Source organism: Thalassophryne amazonica, chromosome 4 (assembly GCF_902500255.1).
Source record: "Thalassophryne amazonica chromosome 4, fThaAma1.1, whole genome shotgun sequence".
Lineage (NCBI taxonomy): Eukaryota > Metazoa > Chordata > Actinopteri > Batrachoidiformes > Batrachoididae > Thalassophryne > Thalassophryne amazonica.
The window spans coordinates 109,279,773-109,298,374 of record NC_047106.1 but is presented as its reverse complement, the minus strand read 5'-3'; the positions used below and the strand labels follow the sequence as shown (position 1 = coordinate 109,298,374).

The following is an 18,602-nucleotide window of genomic DNA, read 5'->3' as shown; positions in this document are numbered from 1 at the left end:
CTCATGGAATTGTTCAAATGCACGTGTGTGTGTGAAAGAACAAGCGCATGTGTTTGTTCTTTCACTAAAAGTAAGTCCCTTTGGCTGCTCCCTTGTTTTCACTCAGTGTCACGACAGCATATCTAAGGTGGATGCATGTCGATTTGGCACAAGTTTTACGCCGGATGCCCTTCCTGACACAACTCCACATTACATAGAGAAATGTGGCAGGGGTGGGATTTGACCCAGGAGCCTTCTGCATCAAGCACACTAACTACAGGTTTGTTCTTTCACTGACATTACTATTTTCAAATGATTATTTTACAGCAATTTTCAAAGCAATTTTCAAATTATTATTATTTTTTTTTACTTTATCGTCATTATTTCCAAATCTGACGTGTAGAATTGTCATACCGTTTGGGGTCCCCTGCTGGAGCTGTTGCCCCCTTGACCTGGCCCTGGATAAACTGTTGAAGATGAATGAGTGAGTGCAAGATTGAAATAAAACACCTAATGTCCAGTGTGTCTTTATTTCAACATGTTTACAATCTATAATTTGTCTTTAATAATAAATGTTTTTGTTAGTTTCCATCCAAGCACTTCAGCATGTGTAAACTCATGATGGTGGATAAAATTCAAATGTGAATATGTGAAATTTGAAAATTTTCTAAAACGCTACCTTCCTTAATTTACAGAAAATAATATGTATGACAGTTAATCTTTTCTGACTGTTTCTATAAATGTGTGCATCATCATTTAAAAACCCACCACTACATAATGAGTCCCAGTGTAGCACAGTTTTGTTTTGGAGACTCTGGCTGGTCCAGACATGAAGCGCTGTCATCCTCCATGAGTGGAGGGTGATCCTCATGCTATATAAACTCCCACCCTGAGCCTGCTCCCATCACTCTGGGCTGGGAATAGCTGGATGGTAATCCGAAGATGAAGTTCCTTTTTGTGGTTGCCTTTGCACTCTTTGTGCTCTCTACCTTTGACGAGGCTGAATCATCAGCTTATGACAAAATCGTTGCCCATAGTCGCATCAGAGCAAGAAAAGAAGGGTAAGTGCACAATTCATTTTTCAGTGTTACACATACGGTGTATTTTAGAGCATGTGGGAATCAGTGAGAAGTACTTCAAATTTTTATCCAGGAAAATGAACCTTTTGAGGATGGTAACACATTTATGTCACATTTTATAAAAAACCTGCATTATATCAGATATGAAATAATATAACATGTATTATAAAAAAAAGGGAGGAAGGGATTGCACAGCTTTTTGTTGTTGTTGCTGTTGAAACTTCTTAAATGTTGCAGTCCTGTTTTATTCAGATGAACATGTGAGATCATTCATTATTCATGTTTATCAGCAGGACTTATCACCTAATAATTCATGCAGTATGTGCTGATTGGCTGTCGTAGTTTTCTTGTAATGATTAATGTTCTCTTTCCATCTCACCCTCGCTGCTCATCAGACCCAATGTGTGCGCGCTCCAGCAAGTCATGGGGACCAAGAAGAAATACTTTAGCACATGTCGTAATTGGTACCGAGGGGCCATCTGTGGAAAGAAAGCGTGAGTGTGCTTTCATATTTTCAGAAGTCCAACTTGTTTCCTGTATGTGAAGATGGATATCACAAACAAACCTGAGTCTGATTTGCAGCATTCAGTGTTTCCATCTACTTTTATTCTTCTGAGGATTTCATGAAAACGAAAATTTTTCCATGGTGACCAACATCTGCTTTCTTAATAGCATGTAAAATGAAAACCACATTTGGGGGTCTTTGTGTAGGAGAATGTCCTGTTCAGAGCTATAAATTGTGAGTTACAGAAGGAGCTCAGCCATCGCGGGATGCCGGCGGTGAGCTGTTGATTCCAAGATGTGATGTGGCTCCAGTAAGCCAACTGGAAAAATGTTCTGCTCAATCATGTCACAGAGTGTGTTCTGTTTTTTCTTCTTCTTCTTCTCTTCTTCTTCTTCTTCTTACAGTCTTCTCAGCACTTTAATGTTTAAACATGGACTAGAGCCAGCTAAAGTTTGCCCTCTGTAATAATTTGATTACATTTTTGAGCATTATTATTTATTTTCTGTGCTGATAAATATATATATAGTTCTGTGTCATTTACTTTAGAATTCTATTCAGGATTTATGAATTTTAGGAATAATATCAAACATGACAGCAAAAAAAAAAAAACAAACAAAAAAGTCCAGACATATAGTGCATCTGGAGAGTATGTACAGTGCTTCACTTTTTCCACATTTTATGTTACAGCCTTATTCCAAAATGGAATAAATTCATTTTTCCTCAAAGTTCTATACACAATACCCCATAATGACAATGTGAAAAAGTTGTTTTTTTTATATATTTTGCAAATTGAATAAAAAACTAAAGCATTAGTGCAGATCCAAGTGGGTTTTGCAATTTTTAAAGAATAATTTATATATACAGTAGCGTGAAAAAGTAACACATCAGTGTTTCTGTACAAATATGTTTTTGGATTTCTGCATGTCTGTTAGTAAAATACCAAATTAGAAATTTCAAGATGTTCATTTTCAAGCAAAAATGTAATGTTGCAGAGGACTTTTTGTATTTTATTAAAAGAAATAGCATATTAAAGAATGTAACTGACTTTTACAGATTGTGAAAAACAGACAAATTCATGATTCCCCGCAGTCAACAAGCAGGAGTTAATAATCAATTTCCAATAATTAATCATTGTGATGTTATCGGTTATAACACTGGTTATGGCCCCTTCACACATAGTGCGAAGTTTGGATGGTGTTTGGACAAAAACGGCGACACAGTTCGAAATTAGCGCACGAAACATCGCGCCGACGGGCAGGCCTGCACAAACCTGCTGGTGTCTTTCAAGCAGGAACATTGCCAGGTGCAGCACATGGCGCTGCCCATGTGGTAGAAATAAAAATAATAAAAACCAGCAGGTACGTGTGGAACCACATCGCACCACTTATGAGGTACAAATAAAAACCAGCCTTTACCTGTGGAACCACATCGTGCTGCTTATGTGGTAAAAATAAAAACCAGCTGGTACCTGTGGAACCACATCGTGCCGCTTATGTGGAATAATTTACAACAAAAAAGAGAAAAACACACCACTCACTGGACGCGAACTCAGGCCTTTCAAAAGCATACCACTGAGCTACGGAGCTGTTCTTTGAAAGCTGTGGGAATCTGCCTCATATCAGGAAGGACATGGAAGTATTACAAAAAAAATTAAAATCACACACTATATGAAAACACAGAATTTATCAAATGAGCAATACAAATATGTTACCGTTCTGTTCATGAATGAGAAGCAGTTCACTCGTCTCATTCATATCCACATCTGCTGGCCCGTCTCCAACCAGCCGCGTGCATGTGTCTTGTGGACGACACGCTGCAGGAAACTGCATCGTGGAACAGAGCTCACGTGGGTGACGTGTCAGTGAGACGCCTGTTGTTCTGATCTGAGGGTCCGTTTCAACCTGGGAGGAGCCTGTCCAAGTGCGCGCCATGTGCGCGCGCTCACTGCAGTACATCACCACAGGCTTTTATTTATGTCTACTTGATAACAGCAAAAAGACACACGTGCATCACACTGGGCAGTTGTTTGTCCATGTCCATCCAAACACAGTACGTGGTGTCCAGCTGGACTGTTCCAATCCACAGATTTCCACAGCCGCTTCTGTGGGAGGACACACCTGTCATCTCAGTGCACACACCAAAGCCACACTCGTGTTGGACTTAGACAGATTTCTCTGTGAATACGAAAGTGATTGTCTGCAGTCTATCGTGCCAAGAATGCAACTGGCCACACATTTTCTAAGTGCCATGTGAGTGGTGTTAGATGTTCGTGTGTGTCACCTGAAATTTGGCCGGCACCTGCCGCGAGAGGGTGCGATGGGTTTTCACAGTGCACACTTTGTCTTTCAGATGCTTTGTGCGTAAATAGTTGTAGCAACAGGTATACGAGGCGTTGGCGACAGGGACGACATTACACGGTTTGTACACAATTCCTACGTCATGCGCACTAAGTGTGCACTTCGTCTAAACTTCGCACTATGTGTGAAGGGGCCCTTAGTGATGCCACTTTGATGTCAAAAAGACATTATGAAATAATGTTCCAGTCTTTTTAAAAACGTTATTTCCAGGATATAGCTTCAACTGAGAGGGCTTGGCCAACGTCTCATTTATTATTATGTGGCATGAGTGATGTCATGATGACTTCACTAAAATGCCATGAAATCTCACTCCACAATATATTTGGCAGAATAAAAGATACTCTACCGGGACTCCATATAGTGCCAAGTTAACTGCATGGTCACATTATTAAATGAAGTTGTTTAACACTAATTCTAATAAGTGTCATTTATTCTGTGACAGAGATGATTTAACAATGTGAGTTTATTTGACATTATTTGGAGTGGGATCAGATATAGACCAGGCAAGTCTGTTTTACTCAGTAGAATTTACTTTGTATAGTCTTAAAAACACCTCATGTTTTGCCCCTGACTTTCATCATGACTTTCATTTGTTTTGTTTTACAGAAACAGAATGTGACCTGTTGACCCCTTTAAAATAGGTCAAAGTTAGCCATCTGAACTTGTCCAAGGTCTGTGTCCCAAGAATGTTCCCTGTGAATTTGAAGACCCTGGCAGTAATAGAACTGGAGTGATGCTGAGAACAGATAGATAAACAGAAACGCAAAGTCTTCATAATACCCGATGGCCATATTTTGGCCACGGGTAAAAAAAACTGTGAGGAAACATTATCTAATTTATCTCCATTGCATGAGTTCAGCTTTATGTTTCACTGGTAATCAATCTTTACAGAGCCAGGAAATTTTGTCTTCACCCACTGAGGTTTAATTCAACCACTGAGATTATTTGTGCTTCCAGAGTTCCAAGAACTGTTCGGTCAATCAAAAACCAAACTTAGCATTAGCGATGGATCAAACTGAGGTAAAGGAGTGGGGGGGCATGTGTGTTTGAAAATGGTAACATAAATTCAGCTGAAACACGTTTCACAGACATGGTGACGGCAAGTCCGAAGTTTCCGACTGTCGGTCTGTGTGGGGGAGCAGTACAGCGAGGCTTTTGCTGACTGTACCCAAATGGGGCATATTATGATCTCATCCCACTTCCTCCAGCTCCATTCAGCTTTGATTCAAATGCAGCTGTAAGTCAGGAACAGTTAGTCATGACCCAGGAGACCCAGACCACAAAACGAGTCTCTGCTTAGAGTCGAGTCCATCTTGAAGAGAAGATTAGTCCTGTATTGCTCGTGATTATATTCAGTTTACAAATAGAAATCTGAATCTTATTAATGTTGACCACGATCACATGAAGATAATTAAACAGTATTTACCGTGCTGACTGTGGTCCACTGAACACACAAGCTTTTCTGGTGTGCACGTTTCTCTGCTGATGGTGTTAGTGTTGTTTACAGCTGGGTCACTTCAGTGGTTTGTAGTTCACTCCCATGTCTACTGCTACTTGTCTCCCTGTAACATTTGTAAGTGTTCAACTTTGTGAAACATAAGGAGTTGATTTGTTGGTTTGGTTAAGTCCGGCTGTTTTTCTTTAACAGGATTACTCCAAAACTAATGAGCCAGTTGTCTTGAAACCTTTGGGAACGGTTGGGTCTGGCTATGAGAGATGTCATTAAATTTTGGAGCACAGCTGCAAAACTGGGCGGAGCCAAGGACTTAAACATATGTTTGTGGAAAAATCACAAAATACGCAATATTAGTGGAGCCAAATTTGATGAAAGTTTTGTGGAAAATGTTGGCTTTGCATATATAGTTTTTAGGCAGGGTATAAACAACTGTTTTACAAATGCAAGGATTTGATTTTAAAAATAGGGCAATATCTTGGGTACTTTGATTAAATAGATTTTCTTACAAAAAAGAAAGAGAGAGAGAGAAGTTAGATGTGCTGCTAAAACGCATTAGGCCCGAGCTTACACTCAGCACAAAGCTGTAAAAAAAAAACAAACAAAACTATTCAGCATAGTTGGTATTCTGAATTGTTTGAACAAGAAAATTAAAATAGCTGAACTTAATTTGAAATACATATCACACCAATTCATGCTGGTGGCTGTGCTTCATTCCATGTGGCATTGATTGTTGCTGTACTGGTTGTGGTGAAAACATTTATTAAAATGCAGTTATTTGCTTGCAAACAAGGGAGCAGCCGAAGGGACTTACTATTGACAGTAGTTAAAGTGATTGTGGAGCTGATTAGTGTTTGGCAGTTCTGTGAATCACACTATTCAGCTAATAAATGGCCAAATGAAGAATTAATAGTAGTGACTATTCACAGAACAATATTAAGGGCCCCTTCACACATAACACGATTGAAGCAGAATAGTGCACGAAGGAGGAGGCAAATGGCACTCGTGGGAGATCAGAGCAGCATTCGAACGCCTCATACAGCAGTTGCCACATTCATTTGGGCACGGTACATGCGCTCTATGTTTGCATGCCGCTCGTGCTGGAAACCCATTCGAACGGCGGGTAAGATGAGGTTCCACTGCCATCTGCTTGTGTTCACAGCATTTGAATGGAATGTCGTACGTAGGTTGGACATATTGTACCGTGGCCGAGCAACTGCACGAAATCATCGACTATGTCGAACCATGGCTGAATGCCGCGATCGAAGTAGCCTTCACACCAGCGGTCGAAAGTCGTCGAATGCCAGAGGAATGGCCAGTCGACCCAGTCTCGGCTGAAGTCCAGGTGCCACCCATGAACATCCAACACCAAGCGTGGGGCACTTAGAAAAGGCTGGGCCATTCATGCTGCCAGCACGAGAGTAGAGAGCAGGTGACCACTTTCGACCTGGCTGTGCAAATGGCCCCACGTGTTCTAAGTGCCCCATGAATGTGCCATTACCAAGCAACACACATGTCATGCAAGGGATGTTATGACACCTCACGGAGCGGCTAACTGATCGGTTGTTATGACGCCTCACGGAGCAGCTAACCGATTGGATGTTATGACACCTCACGGAGCGGCTAACTGATCGGTTGTTATGATGCCTCACGGAGCGGCTAACTGATCGGTTGTTATGACGCCTCACAGAGCGGCTGACTAAACAGTTGTTATGACGCCTCACAGAGCGGCTAACTGATTGGATGTTATGACGCCTCATGGAGTGGCTGACCGATCGGTTGTTATGACACCTCACTGAGCGGCTGACTGATCGGATGTTATGATGCCTCATGGAGCGCATGACTAATCGAAACTGGACGCCGGTTAAATGATGTCTTCAGAAGTCAGCTTAAGTTCAGATTTCTTGTTTCGTTTTGGCTTTGGTGTCCTTCGTTAGTGCCGTGTGACCGGGGCTTTACATTTGTTGCTAGGAAAGTTCAATGACCAATAGGCACAATGAACATGTTTTCACTATTATTTGAATTCTTTGTGAAACTGACATCATTATTCAAGTGTTCAAAAAGCTATTCCTACCACCACACAACTCCAAATAGCGACAAGAAAGTTTCTTGAATCTTGAAAGTTTCTTGTTCCTGTTGTTGACCAAAACCTCACTAACACCCCCTTTTCTACTTTTTTTTAAATAATAGCCCAATTTCATAGACTTAAGAGTGTGCATATCATGAATGCTTGGTCTTGTTGGATTTGTGAGAATCTACTGAATCTACTGGTACCTTGTTTCCCATGTAACAATAAGAAATATACTCAAAACCTGGATTAAAATTTTTAGTCACATAGCACTACTATTATTCTGAACACTACTGTAGGTGCTGCTCTACTGCAACTTGAAAACCCCCCATTACTTTTGGTTGTCCTATGGTTCCATCTTACGCAAAAAAAAATAGTCCATTCCTTTGCTATATTTGCAGGAAGATTTTGGAATGATCTCCCACTTGATGTCGTCCATAACTGTTTATGAATCAAACCTTAAAACCATGTCTTTTTCATTACCATACAGTTGTTGTAGAATATATGGAGAGAAGTAATTTTGATTTTGGGTTAATAATATTTTTAAATTGCAATGTGTAATATTTTGGGCCTTGGTGGTTTCCTTCTATTGAGTGCTCTCCTAAGTGTTTTGTGAAGTTGAAAATGTGCTGTGACGACTGTGCACTTATGGAATTAATTCATCTTCTGTGCTTTATCTGTTGTTTGATGATGTTTTTATTATCACATACCTTATAGTTAGTCAAGAGAGAATGGTATACCTTCAAGTATTTGGGTCTTCTAAGAGTTAATGAAGGGGCTTAAAGTTCAAACATGTTAAAACCTGCAAAACACATAGACACAATATCTACCAGCTGCACTTTGGTTTTCAGGACTCCTTGGGCTATTCAAGCACAAAGGAGACTATGCTCACATTTTTGTCCAACTTTAAGAAAAGACTAACATCTCTTTTGTGTCACAGTGGACATCATCCATATCCTAAAAGTAAAAAAAAAACCTCCAAAAATCTCTGGTAAAAATAGAATAATGTTCTTCTGATCCAAGGTTTCCATACAGAACATCAGACTCTTGCAAAACTGATTTTCTTAACCAACATTTCCTAAAACTGAAGTTTTGAAAAACCAAAGACATAATGTCTCTGAGGTTAACCAAATGCTGACAAAGTGATTGTTTACTTTCATATCGGACGCCTTGGTAAAAGAAAGCTACTGCTGTAACCCTTGAGGCAGCATTTCCATTCGGTTTTGGCTCAGGACAGCAATCACATGGCCTGTTTAGGTAATGAAGGAGATAATAAGTTTCATCTGGAAATGAGGAACACACAAGACCAACACTGAACAATGATTCAGCTGCAAGGACGGCAGCCAGTGAAAAAACACATACACACATTAATCACACTGGTATTTTAATTTTTGAAGATGTGTTATTAACAAGCAACAGTGGTTTTTGCGGTCACCAGTTCCCTGTGATTAGCAACAAACTTCACAAGAAATGTGATAGGCCGGTCTGTCCTTGTTTTATTATGTGGTCATTGAAAGATGTTAACATAGCCAAAAATAGGAGGTGTACTGGTTTTTGCCTGTAAAGTATTCACAGCACTTCACTTTGTCCACATTCTGCTATGTTACAGCCTTATTCAAAAATGGATTAATTTCATTTTTTCCCCCAGAATTCTACTCACAGCACCCCATAATGATAATGTGAAAAAATGTTTTTTAGATTTTTCTTTTTTTTTTTTTTGGAGGGGGGGGGGGGGGAATTTATTAAAAATAATAATAATAAAAACTAAGAAATCACATGCACATACGTATTCACACCCTTTGCTACATACTTTGTTGATGCACCTTTAGCAGCAATTACAGCTTCAAGTCTTCTTCTCAGTGAACATCCTTGAGTGGCCCAGCCAGAACCCAGACCTGAATCCCATTGAACATCTCTGCAGAGGTCTGAAAGTGGCTGTGCACCGACGCGCCCCATCCAACCTGATGGAGTTTGAGAGGTGCTGCAAAGAGGAATGGGCAAAACTGCCCAAAGATAGGTGCACCAAGCCTGTGGCATCATATTCAAGAAGACGTGAAGCTGTAATTGCTGCCAAAGGTGCCTCAACAAAGTATTGAGCAAAGGGTGTGATTAATACTTATTATTATGTACATGTGATTTCTTAGTTTTTATTATTATTATTATTATTATTATTATTATTATTATAACAACAATACTACTACTACTAATAATAATAATAAATTTGCCAAAAAAATCTAAAAAAAACTTTTTTATATTGTCATTATTGGGTGTTGTGGGTAGAATTTTGTGGGGAAAAAATGAATTTACTCCATTTTGGAATGAGGTTGTAACACAACAAAATGTGGAAAAAGTGAAGCATTATGAATACTTTACAGATACACTGTCTCGATCAGAAGACCAAATTTCAGACCTGATTATGCATCATTTTTATGGAGTTTCCTGTAGAATTTTTTTAATCCACTCACTCACTATCTCCATTAATTGCAGGGAAACTGGAGTAAAACTGATATTTGTGATGTCTGTGCCTGCAGGACTGTGCTTTATGAGTGCTGCCCAGGCTACATGAAACTGGATGGCATGCGTGGTTGCCCTGCAGGTACAATAAGCTATTGTTGTCCTATATCCTCCAGATGTACAGAAGCCTTAGTGTTTGAAATCAGACCAATGAAAGTAGAGGATGCATTCTGTCTTCTGTAACTAAAAATGTTTTCATATTGTTTTCATATGTAATGAGGTTGATAAGTTTGTTTTTTGTTTTTTCCTCAGTGGCCCCCATTGACAATGTTTATAACACTTTGGGTCTGGTGAAGGCAACTGTCACCAAAAATTACTCAGACCTTTCTAAGCTGAGGCCTGAGATAGAAGGACCTGGATCCTACACCTTCTTTGCCCCCAGCAATGAGGCCTGGGACCTTTTGGAGGATGTGAGTAAAGGGTCCAACACAAAGCGGTAGCAATATTAACGTAACATTTCATGTTTCTAATGTAATTCCACCAAGCTGTCAAATGATAAGGCTTGATATCCAGATGAAGAGACACATAAGAGGTGTTGTATTATCCCATAGAGTTGGTACTATATATACTGGACAAACTCTTCATGACATCACTTGTAGGTTTTCTGAAAAAGGGGGTTTATTGTTGTATGGCTGGGGGGCCTGGCTGCCTTTTTGTTTCTGTCTTTTGTTTTTCCTTCCAGGTGGCTTGCATTTGGGACTGAGTGGCTGTGTTGCTGAGGTAATCAGGACCTCACCCTGATCACCTGCGGCTCGTCAGGACTCACAGCTGTGGTGCATCTATATGGATTGGAACATGGTGACATTTAAGACTGGAGTATACAGTGTGTATTTGCCAGAGACTCGACCTTGTGACCAGACGGGTGAGATCGTCGTCTCGGGAGCCATCTCATCATCAGTGGATGCAGAGAACGTCCAGGGTTTGATGCACGGTCTGTGAAAGAGGAGGGGGTGAGGTCTCACGCTCGTCAGCACACTTCCTGAGGTACGTTAGATTTTGTGACTAACATTTATACAGTCAGTAAATGTGGTGTCCCTCACACCTTTTTATATTGAGCTGTATGTTAGTCATGTATCGGCTTCCACTGCAGTGGAGTTTTGTGAACTGGATGTTCCATGCCTGCAGGTTGGGAAGCTGATTAGTAATCAAGCCAGGAAGTGTTTGCTGTTTGTACACCTTAAGTGTTCTCTCTGTGTGTAGAGTGTGGACTCACATAATGGTTCCTTCTTTCACAGACTCGGTTTGTTGCGGCCACCTGGGGGGTGTCGGCGGGGTCCTTGGGTCCGAACAGCTTCTGGCTCCGGACCGTTAGCGCTGCTGGGAGCGCACCACGCCAGACCGCACTTTCTGTTATTTTTGTATCACTGTTATGTATTAAATTCAGTTAGCCTTTGTACCGTGCTCTGCTTATTTCATACTGGGTCCTTCAAACGCTGGTCGGTTCTCCGAGCTGCGTCCGACACATAACAGTTTATACTCAAATGGGGTGGCTCCAAAAGTCACCAGCTTGGCTATGCCTAACTCTTAGCCAACGTATTATTGAGTAAGGACATGGAGCGTGGGCATGACCTGAGTGGGACTTAGGAGGAGTTCAGCACTGAAAAAATGACAACATTTGGAACAACCCCATTTTACCTTTGAAACCGCTTTTCAGAGCAATGGGAGAAGCCACCTTGTGTTTGTAGAGTACATAGAGTCTATGGTCAAAACTGAATTACAGGGAACTCTACTTAGCCCTGCCCAATATGGACACTAACCTAGGCTTTTTGCCATGTGGCACTCATGTGTGGTAGCTTTTATGAAGTCCATGCAGTCTTGTCTCCTGGCTGAGATGTAATGTACAGAACTAAAATGCTTGACTGGAGGCAGTATGAGGTTACATGTCCCTGTGTAACTAAAGTGAACAAGATGTAGTTTGTATTTTGCAGTAACTTAATTTGTGACTTGCTGTTCATTACTGACACTAACGCTCTTTGCTGTATGCAAAGTTGCAGTCATTGTAGTTTCCCTCCTTTACAGTTGGTTTCTTGCTGCTGCCATAGTTCCTGCATCTCTATTGTAATACTTCACTTCAATTCAATTTAATTCAATTTATTTCAATTACAGTATATAGCGCCAAATCACAACAAAGTTGCCTCAAGGCGCTTCACACAAGTAAGGTCTAACCTTGCCAACCCCCAGAGCAAGCACACAGGCAAGAGTGGTAAGGAAAAACTCCCTCTGATGATTTGAGGAAGAAACCTCAACCAGACCAGACTCAAAGGGGTGACCCTCTGCTTGGGCCTTGCTACTGACACAATTTACAAAACAAATTCCAAAACGAATATACAGGAAATTTTGCCGGTACAGAGGACAGGAGGGTTGCAGAAGAAGACACCACACCCATCTCTGGATGGAGAATTTGGAACATTTGCTCCTCATAAATGAATTGTGGATGCCTAAAACTTCAATGTTCCTAATCTACATTATGCGTGTTTACGTCTTGTTTTCATATATACAGTCAGTTAGGAACGCATTGGTCAGCAACGTCAACCTTGAAATGTACAACGCTCTTCAATACCACATGGCCAACAAACGACTCTTGACCAAAGATTTGAGGAATGGCATGACCGTCACCTCCATGTACAGTGACCTGGGCCTCCACGTCAACCACTACCCCAATGGAGTAAGTGGTAACATAATCAGTCACTTTCTGTTTGTGTTAAAGTCAGTGTTTTTCACTGGTGTAATTGTTTTGATGATGTTATGTGCAGGTGGTGACTGTCAACTGTGCCAGGATTATCTATGGCAATCAGGTTGCCACCAATGGAGTGGTGCACGTGATTGACCGTGTCGTCAGTGCGGTTGGAAGAACCATCCAGGATGCTGTTGAGGTTGAGGATGACCTCTCAACCTTCAGTGTAAGTACAAAGAAATATGTTCATTGCAAAAGAAGTGTCAGAAGAAATTAAAGTGACATGGCAGAGCAAGATACTCCCTTCAGACTTAGCACAGTTAGCGGAGCTGTGTTTTAATAGTTTGTGCATTTTCTAACTAAAACTGTAGATATGATTCATATTAGCACTGGTGAAAATATTGCATTTAATGATTAATTTTTTTAACATTTCATTTTTCAACTCATGCAAATATTTTTGCCTTTGCACTCATTCTCTTCTATTCTATTCTATTCATATCTCTATAGGAAGTTGCTCTTGCTAGTGGTTTACTGGAAAAATTGGGTCAGCCAGGACACTACACGCTCTTTGCCCCCACAAACGAAGCCTTTGAGAAGTTGGGCTCCGGTGTGCTGGAGAGACTTCAGAGCGACAAGGAAGTACTTCAAGGTCAATCAGACTTTAATGCATAGATGTGTGTCTCTCCTCTCCTATGGTTCAAATTAAATCTTATTTCTTTGACTTTTTGGCTTCATATGAACTGCAGTAAAACAGAATTATATTCATATTCAGTGATGCAGATACAGGAAAATAAAAATGTTTCCCTTGTGCCATGTTTGCTCGGTTCATGTCGCCCACAAGAGATTATTTTTTTCCTTGTTGAACCTTTTTGAATACAAAACAGATGAAACCACAATCATTTAAACAATTGATATGGAGCCTGTGCTCAGTTGGCAAGCTGTCCATCACATTACTTTGCAATGAGTAATGAAACGAACTCTCCAGTTTCAATACATATATATAAAATTGTGTCTGGAAAGTCTGAACAAGCATAAAAACATTTAACACTTATGCCATGTTAATGGTTGAGTAGGTCAGGTCAGTCCATTGCAGATACTTTTATTCCTAGACATTTGCACAGATTGATACAGTGTAAAAATAAAATAAAATAAATAAGGCAGCAGTGGTTACCACTGTTGCCTAACAACAAGAAGGTCGTGGGATCGCTTCCCACCTGGGGCCTTTCTGTGTGGAGTTTTCATGGTCTCCTCATGCTTGCGTGGGTTGTTCCCTCCGGCTCCAGGTGATCTTGCTTCCTCCTTCTTCCAAAGATATGCAGGTTAGGTGAATTGGAAACATTAAAATGGCCATAGGTGTGTGTGTGTGTGTGGATGTGTTTGTCTGGCCCTGTGAGAGACTGGCATCCTGTCCAGGGTGCACCCCACATTGTGCCCTATGACTGCGGGGATAGGCTCCAGAAGCCCCTTGACTGGAGTAAGCATGGGTTGCTCTCACTGCCTCCGATGCGCTTACTGAGTCTGCGGGCTCGGTAAGCGCCGCAGCGGGCCACTCACACCGCCCCCCTCTCTACTGTGCGGAGCTGTGACCAACTCTGGCAACAGGTCCAGAGACTACACTCGCTGTTTTGATGCGGATGTTGACCGCAGCCGCAGAGCTCGATAGCCACCGAGAGAGGACTTGGATTCTTTACGGGTCCCGTATCCATACCCCGGAGGCAGTGAGCGAAGGGAGAGGTCTGCGTGTGTTTGTTTATAATCTTCTCACCCAGAAGAAAAAAGAGAGTGTTTACACACAAGAGAAAAGTCAGAAAATGTTAATGCCTGTTTGAGAAAAGTGTATAGAGTGTGTAGTGAGGGGTTTCACAGCCTTAAAACATCTATAATAATTGTAAAAACTAACGCTGACTACTATTTCGCTTATCGCGGGTTATTTTTAGAACGTAACTCCCGCGATAAACGAGTGACCACTGTATATCTATATAGGTAAATTAACATTATCTGCTGTTTTTAAAACTAATTATTTCTGTAGAATTTAAATGCAGCTGTTACTTATTTTACACTGAATTCCATTCAATGAGATTTTATTATGCTGCTCCCATTTCGCTCCTGGTCACCACAGCAGGTTTGTTATGGGAGTCACATGTTGATTTGGGTTTTCTTAACACAGCTCCAGCCATATAAGGAGAACTGGCATCAGGCAACCTTGAACCTGGGATAATTCACTTAGGAGACAATCATGCTTACAGTCTGTGCCATTGTGCTGTCACACAATAGGAACTACTCTGAAAATACAATTAATTGCATGTCATATTGCCATGGTATATATTTTTACTGTATTTGCACAAATTATGTTAAAATTAGGTTTTCTGAGGAAAAAACCCATCTGTTTAGAGCAGGGTAAATACCAATAGGATGGAAACAGTCTGCTATTTCAGACCACAATAAATCACAGTATGCAGCAAAATGTGGTACACACAATTTGTGTACTTGCTTCCCAAAAACATCATCCCTGATTCAAGGCTAACCCTACCGCATTCTTTTATTATTTTTTTTTATTATTTATTTTGCATATTAGAAAGGTTTTATACTCTACAATTTACAGTATTTTCTGTAAAGGTATTTACATGTTTTACTGTACTTTTAATGTGTGTGTGTGTGTGTGTGTGTGTGTGTGTGTGTGTGTGTGTGTGTGTGTGTGTGTGTGTGTGTGTGTGTGTGTGTGTGTGTGTGTGTGTGTAAAAACAGTATTTTCATGTTTTGTTTTGTTTATTTATTTGCAGTGTATAGTGCAAAGATTTTTGTATTTATTTATTTATTTTTGTTTAAGTCACGAGAGTTCATGTGGGGGGGGGAAAAAAACAACAAAAGACCATACCATCTCCACTTTTTTTTTTTTTTTTTTTTTTTTGGCGTCAACACTGAGATGTAGGAAACAGCTGCTTACTTGAGCAAGCTGGACAAATTAGCACTGCCCCAAAACATTTTATTACCCTGCAGCTTACCCTATGATATGTGATCAGAACATGTTACACACAGTTAAAGAAAAATACCAAAAAAATCCCATGCCCCCTTCACTCAAGAACCCAAGGGATCCAAAGGGTCTTCAGGTTCCCAAGGCTTCATATAGTCAGCTGCAGTGCATCATGAGAAAGAACAGACCCCATGCAGCCAGACGACATTATAAGCAGTGAAATATGCATCTACCTAAACACCAAATACTAATTTGAAACACTGTCTCACACCTTTTTAGCCTTCGTGAATTTCCACTTGCTGGGCTCCGTGCAGTGTTCTGAGGCCATCATGTCTGGCAGCTCTTATGAGACTCTGGAGGGTAACAGCATTGAGATCGGCTGTGATGGCGACAGTCTCACAGTTAACGGCATCAAAATGGTGCGCAAGAAGGACATCGTCACCACCAACGGTGTCATCCACCTTATTGACCAAGTTCTCATGCCTGACTCAGGTTAGACTCCCAGCTCCACCTTTTAGGGTTAATGATTTTAACCTTCATGTTGTGTTGACACCTGCCTCTGTTGGCAAAAATGTTCAGAAGCTTACTCAAAAAAAAAATGAATGAGGACAAGAAATTTAAAACTGATTGTATTATAAATTGGAGTGCACATTCCAAGATCCAACAGCCTTTTGTTTGTTCTTCCTGTAACTAATAGCTAAGACCAAAGTACAAATAATATGGAAGTTAATGGGACACATTATAAAAATATAAATTCATTGTTGATCTACTTTTGGTTAATTATTTATTCAAGTAAATCTTTGACTCAAGAGCTACCTCACCACCTAATTTAATTAACATTAATCTTTTCCACATACAAATACAATCAAAATTAATGGGAGATATTACAGATTCACAAATTATTCTGGATCTGCATCCACACATCCATTTTTCATGAGATTTGAAGACAAGGTTGACTCTGTCCAGAAATAGATGCCATTAAATTTGTGGCACTTCTGGATGTACTGTCAGGCTGTTTTATGAAATAACATTAGCAGTGCAAAATAAATTACTTTACCACTAAAACTTAACAGCAGTGTTGGACCTGTTCTAGAATGAGGCCATTATATTTTTAGTTGGAACTGCAGCAGCAAAGTTTCGGAGTTCAACATCCCAAAAATAAATTGATTCAGTAGTTGTTGTTGTTGTTGTAGCAGTAAAAACAATAATACATATACAGCATGTTATCAGAATTGTTTTTTTATGTTGCTGGAGATGTTCAGTCTCCAATATCACTGAAGTGACATTTTATAAAGAGGTGAACTCAATACGTTCAAAATAAATTGAAATTATTTCAAATTGTGAAAGCAGCCGTGTCTGTGGAACCTAGGGCTGAATGATTTATTCCAAAATAATTTCAGTATGACTTTTTCATACTGGCAATCCCATGATGCTGAGGGTGGGGTAGTCTGTTGAGAATCTGAGTTAAAATTACAGTTTATGTGTATGTTTATTACACGTCACAGAAGCCTGAAATGAGATGCGTCCTCCAATTAATGTTTACAACAGGAGATTTTCAGTGAGACAGTTTTTTGGACATTGGGGTTATTTAACAAGATTTCTCAAGCACATTAAACTGTGAAAGATACATTAAAAGCTATTTTGTACAATATTATCCCTTAAATAATTGTTTTATTTAAAGAACATTTTAATCTGGATTTATTTCTATTTTAAAATCTATTAATTGAAAGTTAAAACTGAATGAGGAAACTCCATGAATCATACAGTTTTTAAATAGGGTTTTTGTGTTGTTGTTGTTGTTGTTGAGGTGGTAATGAGGTGTGTTCTGTAATGAGTGCTCTTTTAGGTTCTGAATATTTTTCGTGTAACCTGTAATTTAATAGCAGTGTTATTTCCTGTGGCATTGAAGCTAAACAGGTGATGGAGCTCTTGGGAAGCTCTCAGTCGACTTTTACTGACATGGTGTCAGATATGGGCCTGAGTGCTGAGATGCAGCCAGAGACTGACTACACTTTACTAGCTCCTCTCAATGCCGCCTTCAGTGGTGAGTCACATTGTACCAATTACATCATTACATACATAGGCTTTCCTCTTGGCAGGTGAAAAATATGATGCCAAACTGCTCTGTTGTTGATAATAATAATATAATATAATATTATTTTTTTTCCAAAGTAGTGCAGTTTGGTTGTTGTTATTATTATGTGCAACTGTTTTAAAATGTCTTCAAAAATGTGTGTGTGTATATATATATATATATATATATATATATATATATATATATATATATATATATATATATATATATATATATATATGTATATATACATATATATATATATATATATATATATATGTATATATGTATATGTATATATATAGCTTTCCATCTACATTAGCTGCTCAAAGCACTTTACAATAATGGCTCACATTCACCCCGATGTGAGGGTGCTGCCATACAAGGTACTCACTACACACCAGGAGCAACTACGGGATTAAGGACCTTGCCCAGGGCCCTTAGTGATTTGTCCAGTCTGAAGCCCAACTCTTTAATCACTAGACCATCACCTCCCCCTGGTGATGCATGCACAATTTTACAATAAAACAAGTTTAACATCCTGATTTTTTATCAGATTCAATCAGAGTTTAGATCTGTTCGTCAATAGGGCACATAGTGGATTTATCAATGTAGGTTTTGAGGAAATGAATGCAGAAAAGCAGCACTCCACAGCCCCACAAGGCTGTTTTCAGGCTGGAAGTGTGTTGTAATGCACTACACAGCAATATGTAACAAGTGTAACTTTACTGAAATTTTTAGTTTTGCCATACATTACTGCATTACAGCAAAGAGGAACACATTACTGTAATTACATTACTTTTGTAATATGTTACTCCCAACACTGTTCTACCGTTTGCCCTATTGAGATTTCAAATCCCGCAAAATCTCAACAAGGTTGCCGGTCTGAGAGATGTCAGTAACATTGAGAAATGCACTGAGACAGTCC

At 39.8% G+C, this 18,602-nt stretch overlaps 1 protein-coding gene across 2 annotated transcripts in view; it reads left to right on the top strand.

Annotated features, from left to right (window-relative positions):
- The first annotated feature begins 836 nt into the window (after positions 1–836).
- Positions 837–18,602, top strand: part of postnb (periostin, osteoblast specific factor b) — a 30,459-nt gene continuing 12,693 nt past the window's right edge. The window contains exons 1-9 of one of the 2 annotated variants that reach the window (XM_034168406.1): positions 837–1,040; positions 1,454–1,552; positions 9,973–10,037; positions 10,208–10,365; positions 12,456–12,620; positions 12,709–12,855; positions 13,137–13,278; positions 15,880–16,092; positions 17,510–17,644. In XM_034168406.1, the coding sequence (XP_034024297.1) occupies positions 922–1,040; positions 1,454–1,552; positions 9,973–10,037; positions 10,208–10,365; positions 12,456–12,620; positions 12,709–12,855; positions 13,137–13,278; positions 15,880–16,092; positions 17,510–17,644 (1,243 nt within the window). In that variant the 5' untranslated portion in view covers positions 837–921. The remainder of the gene's footprint in view (positions 1,041–1,453; positions 1,553–9,972; positions 10,038–10,207; positions 10,366–12,455; positions 12,621–12,708; positions 12,856–13,136; positions 13,279–15,879; positions 16,093–17,509; positions 17,645–18,602) is intronic. The other variant, XM_034168405.1, reaches the window with a different exon arrangement.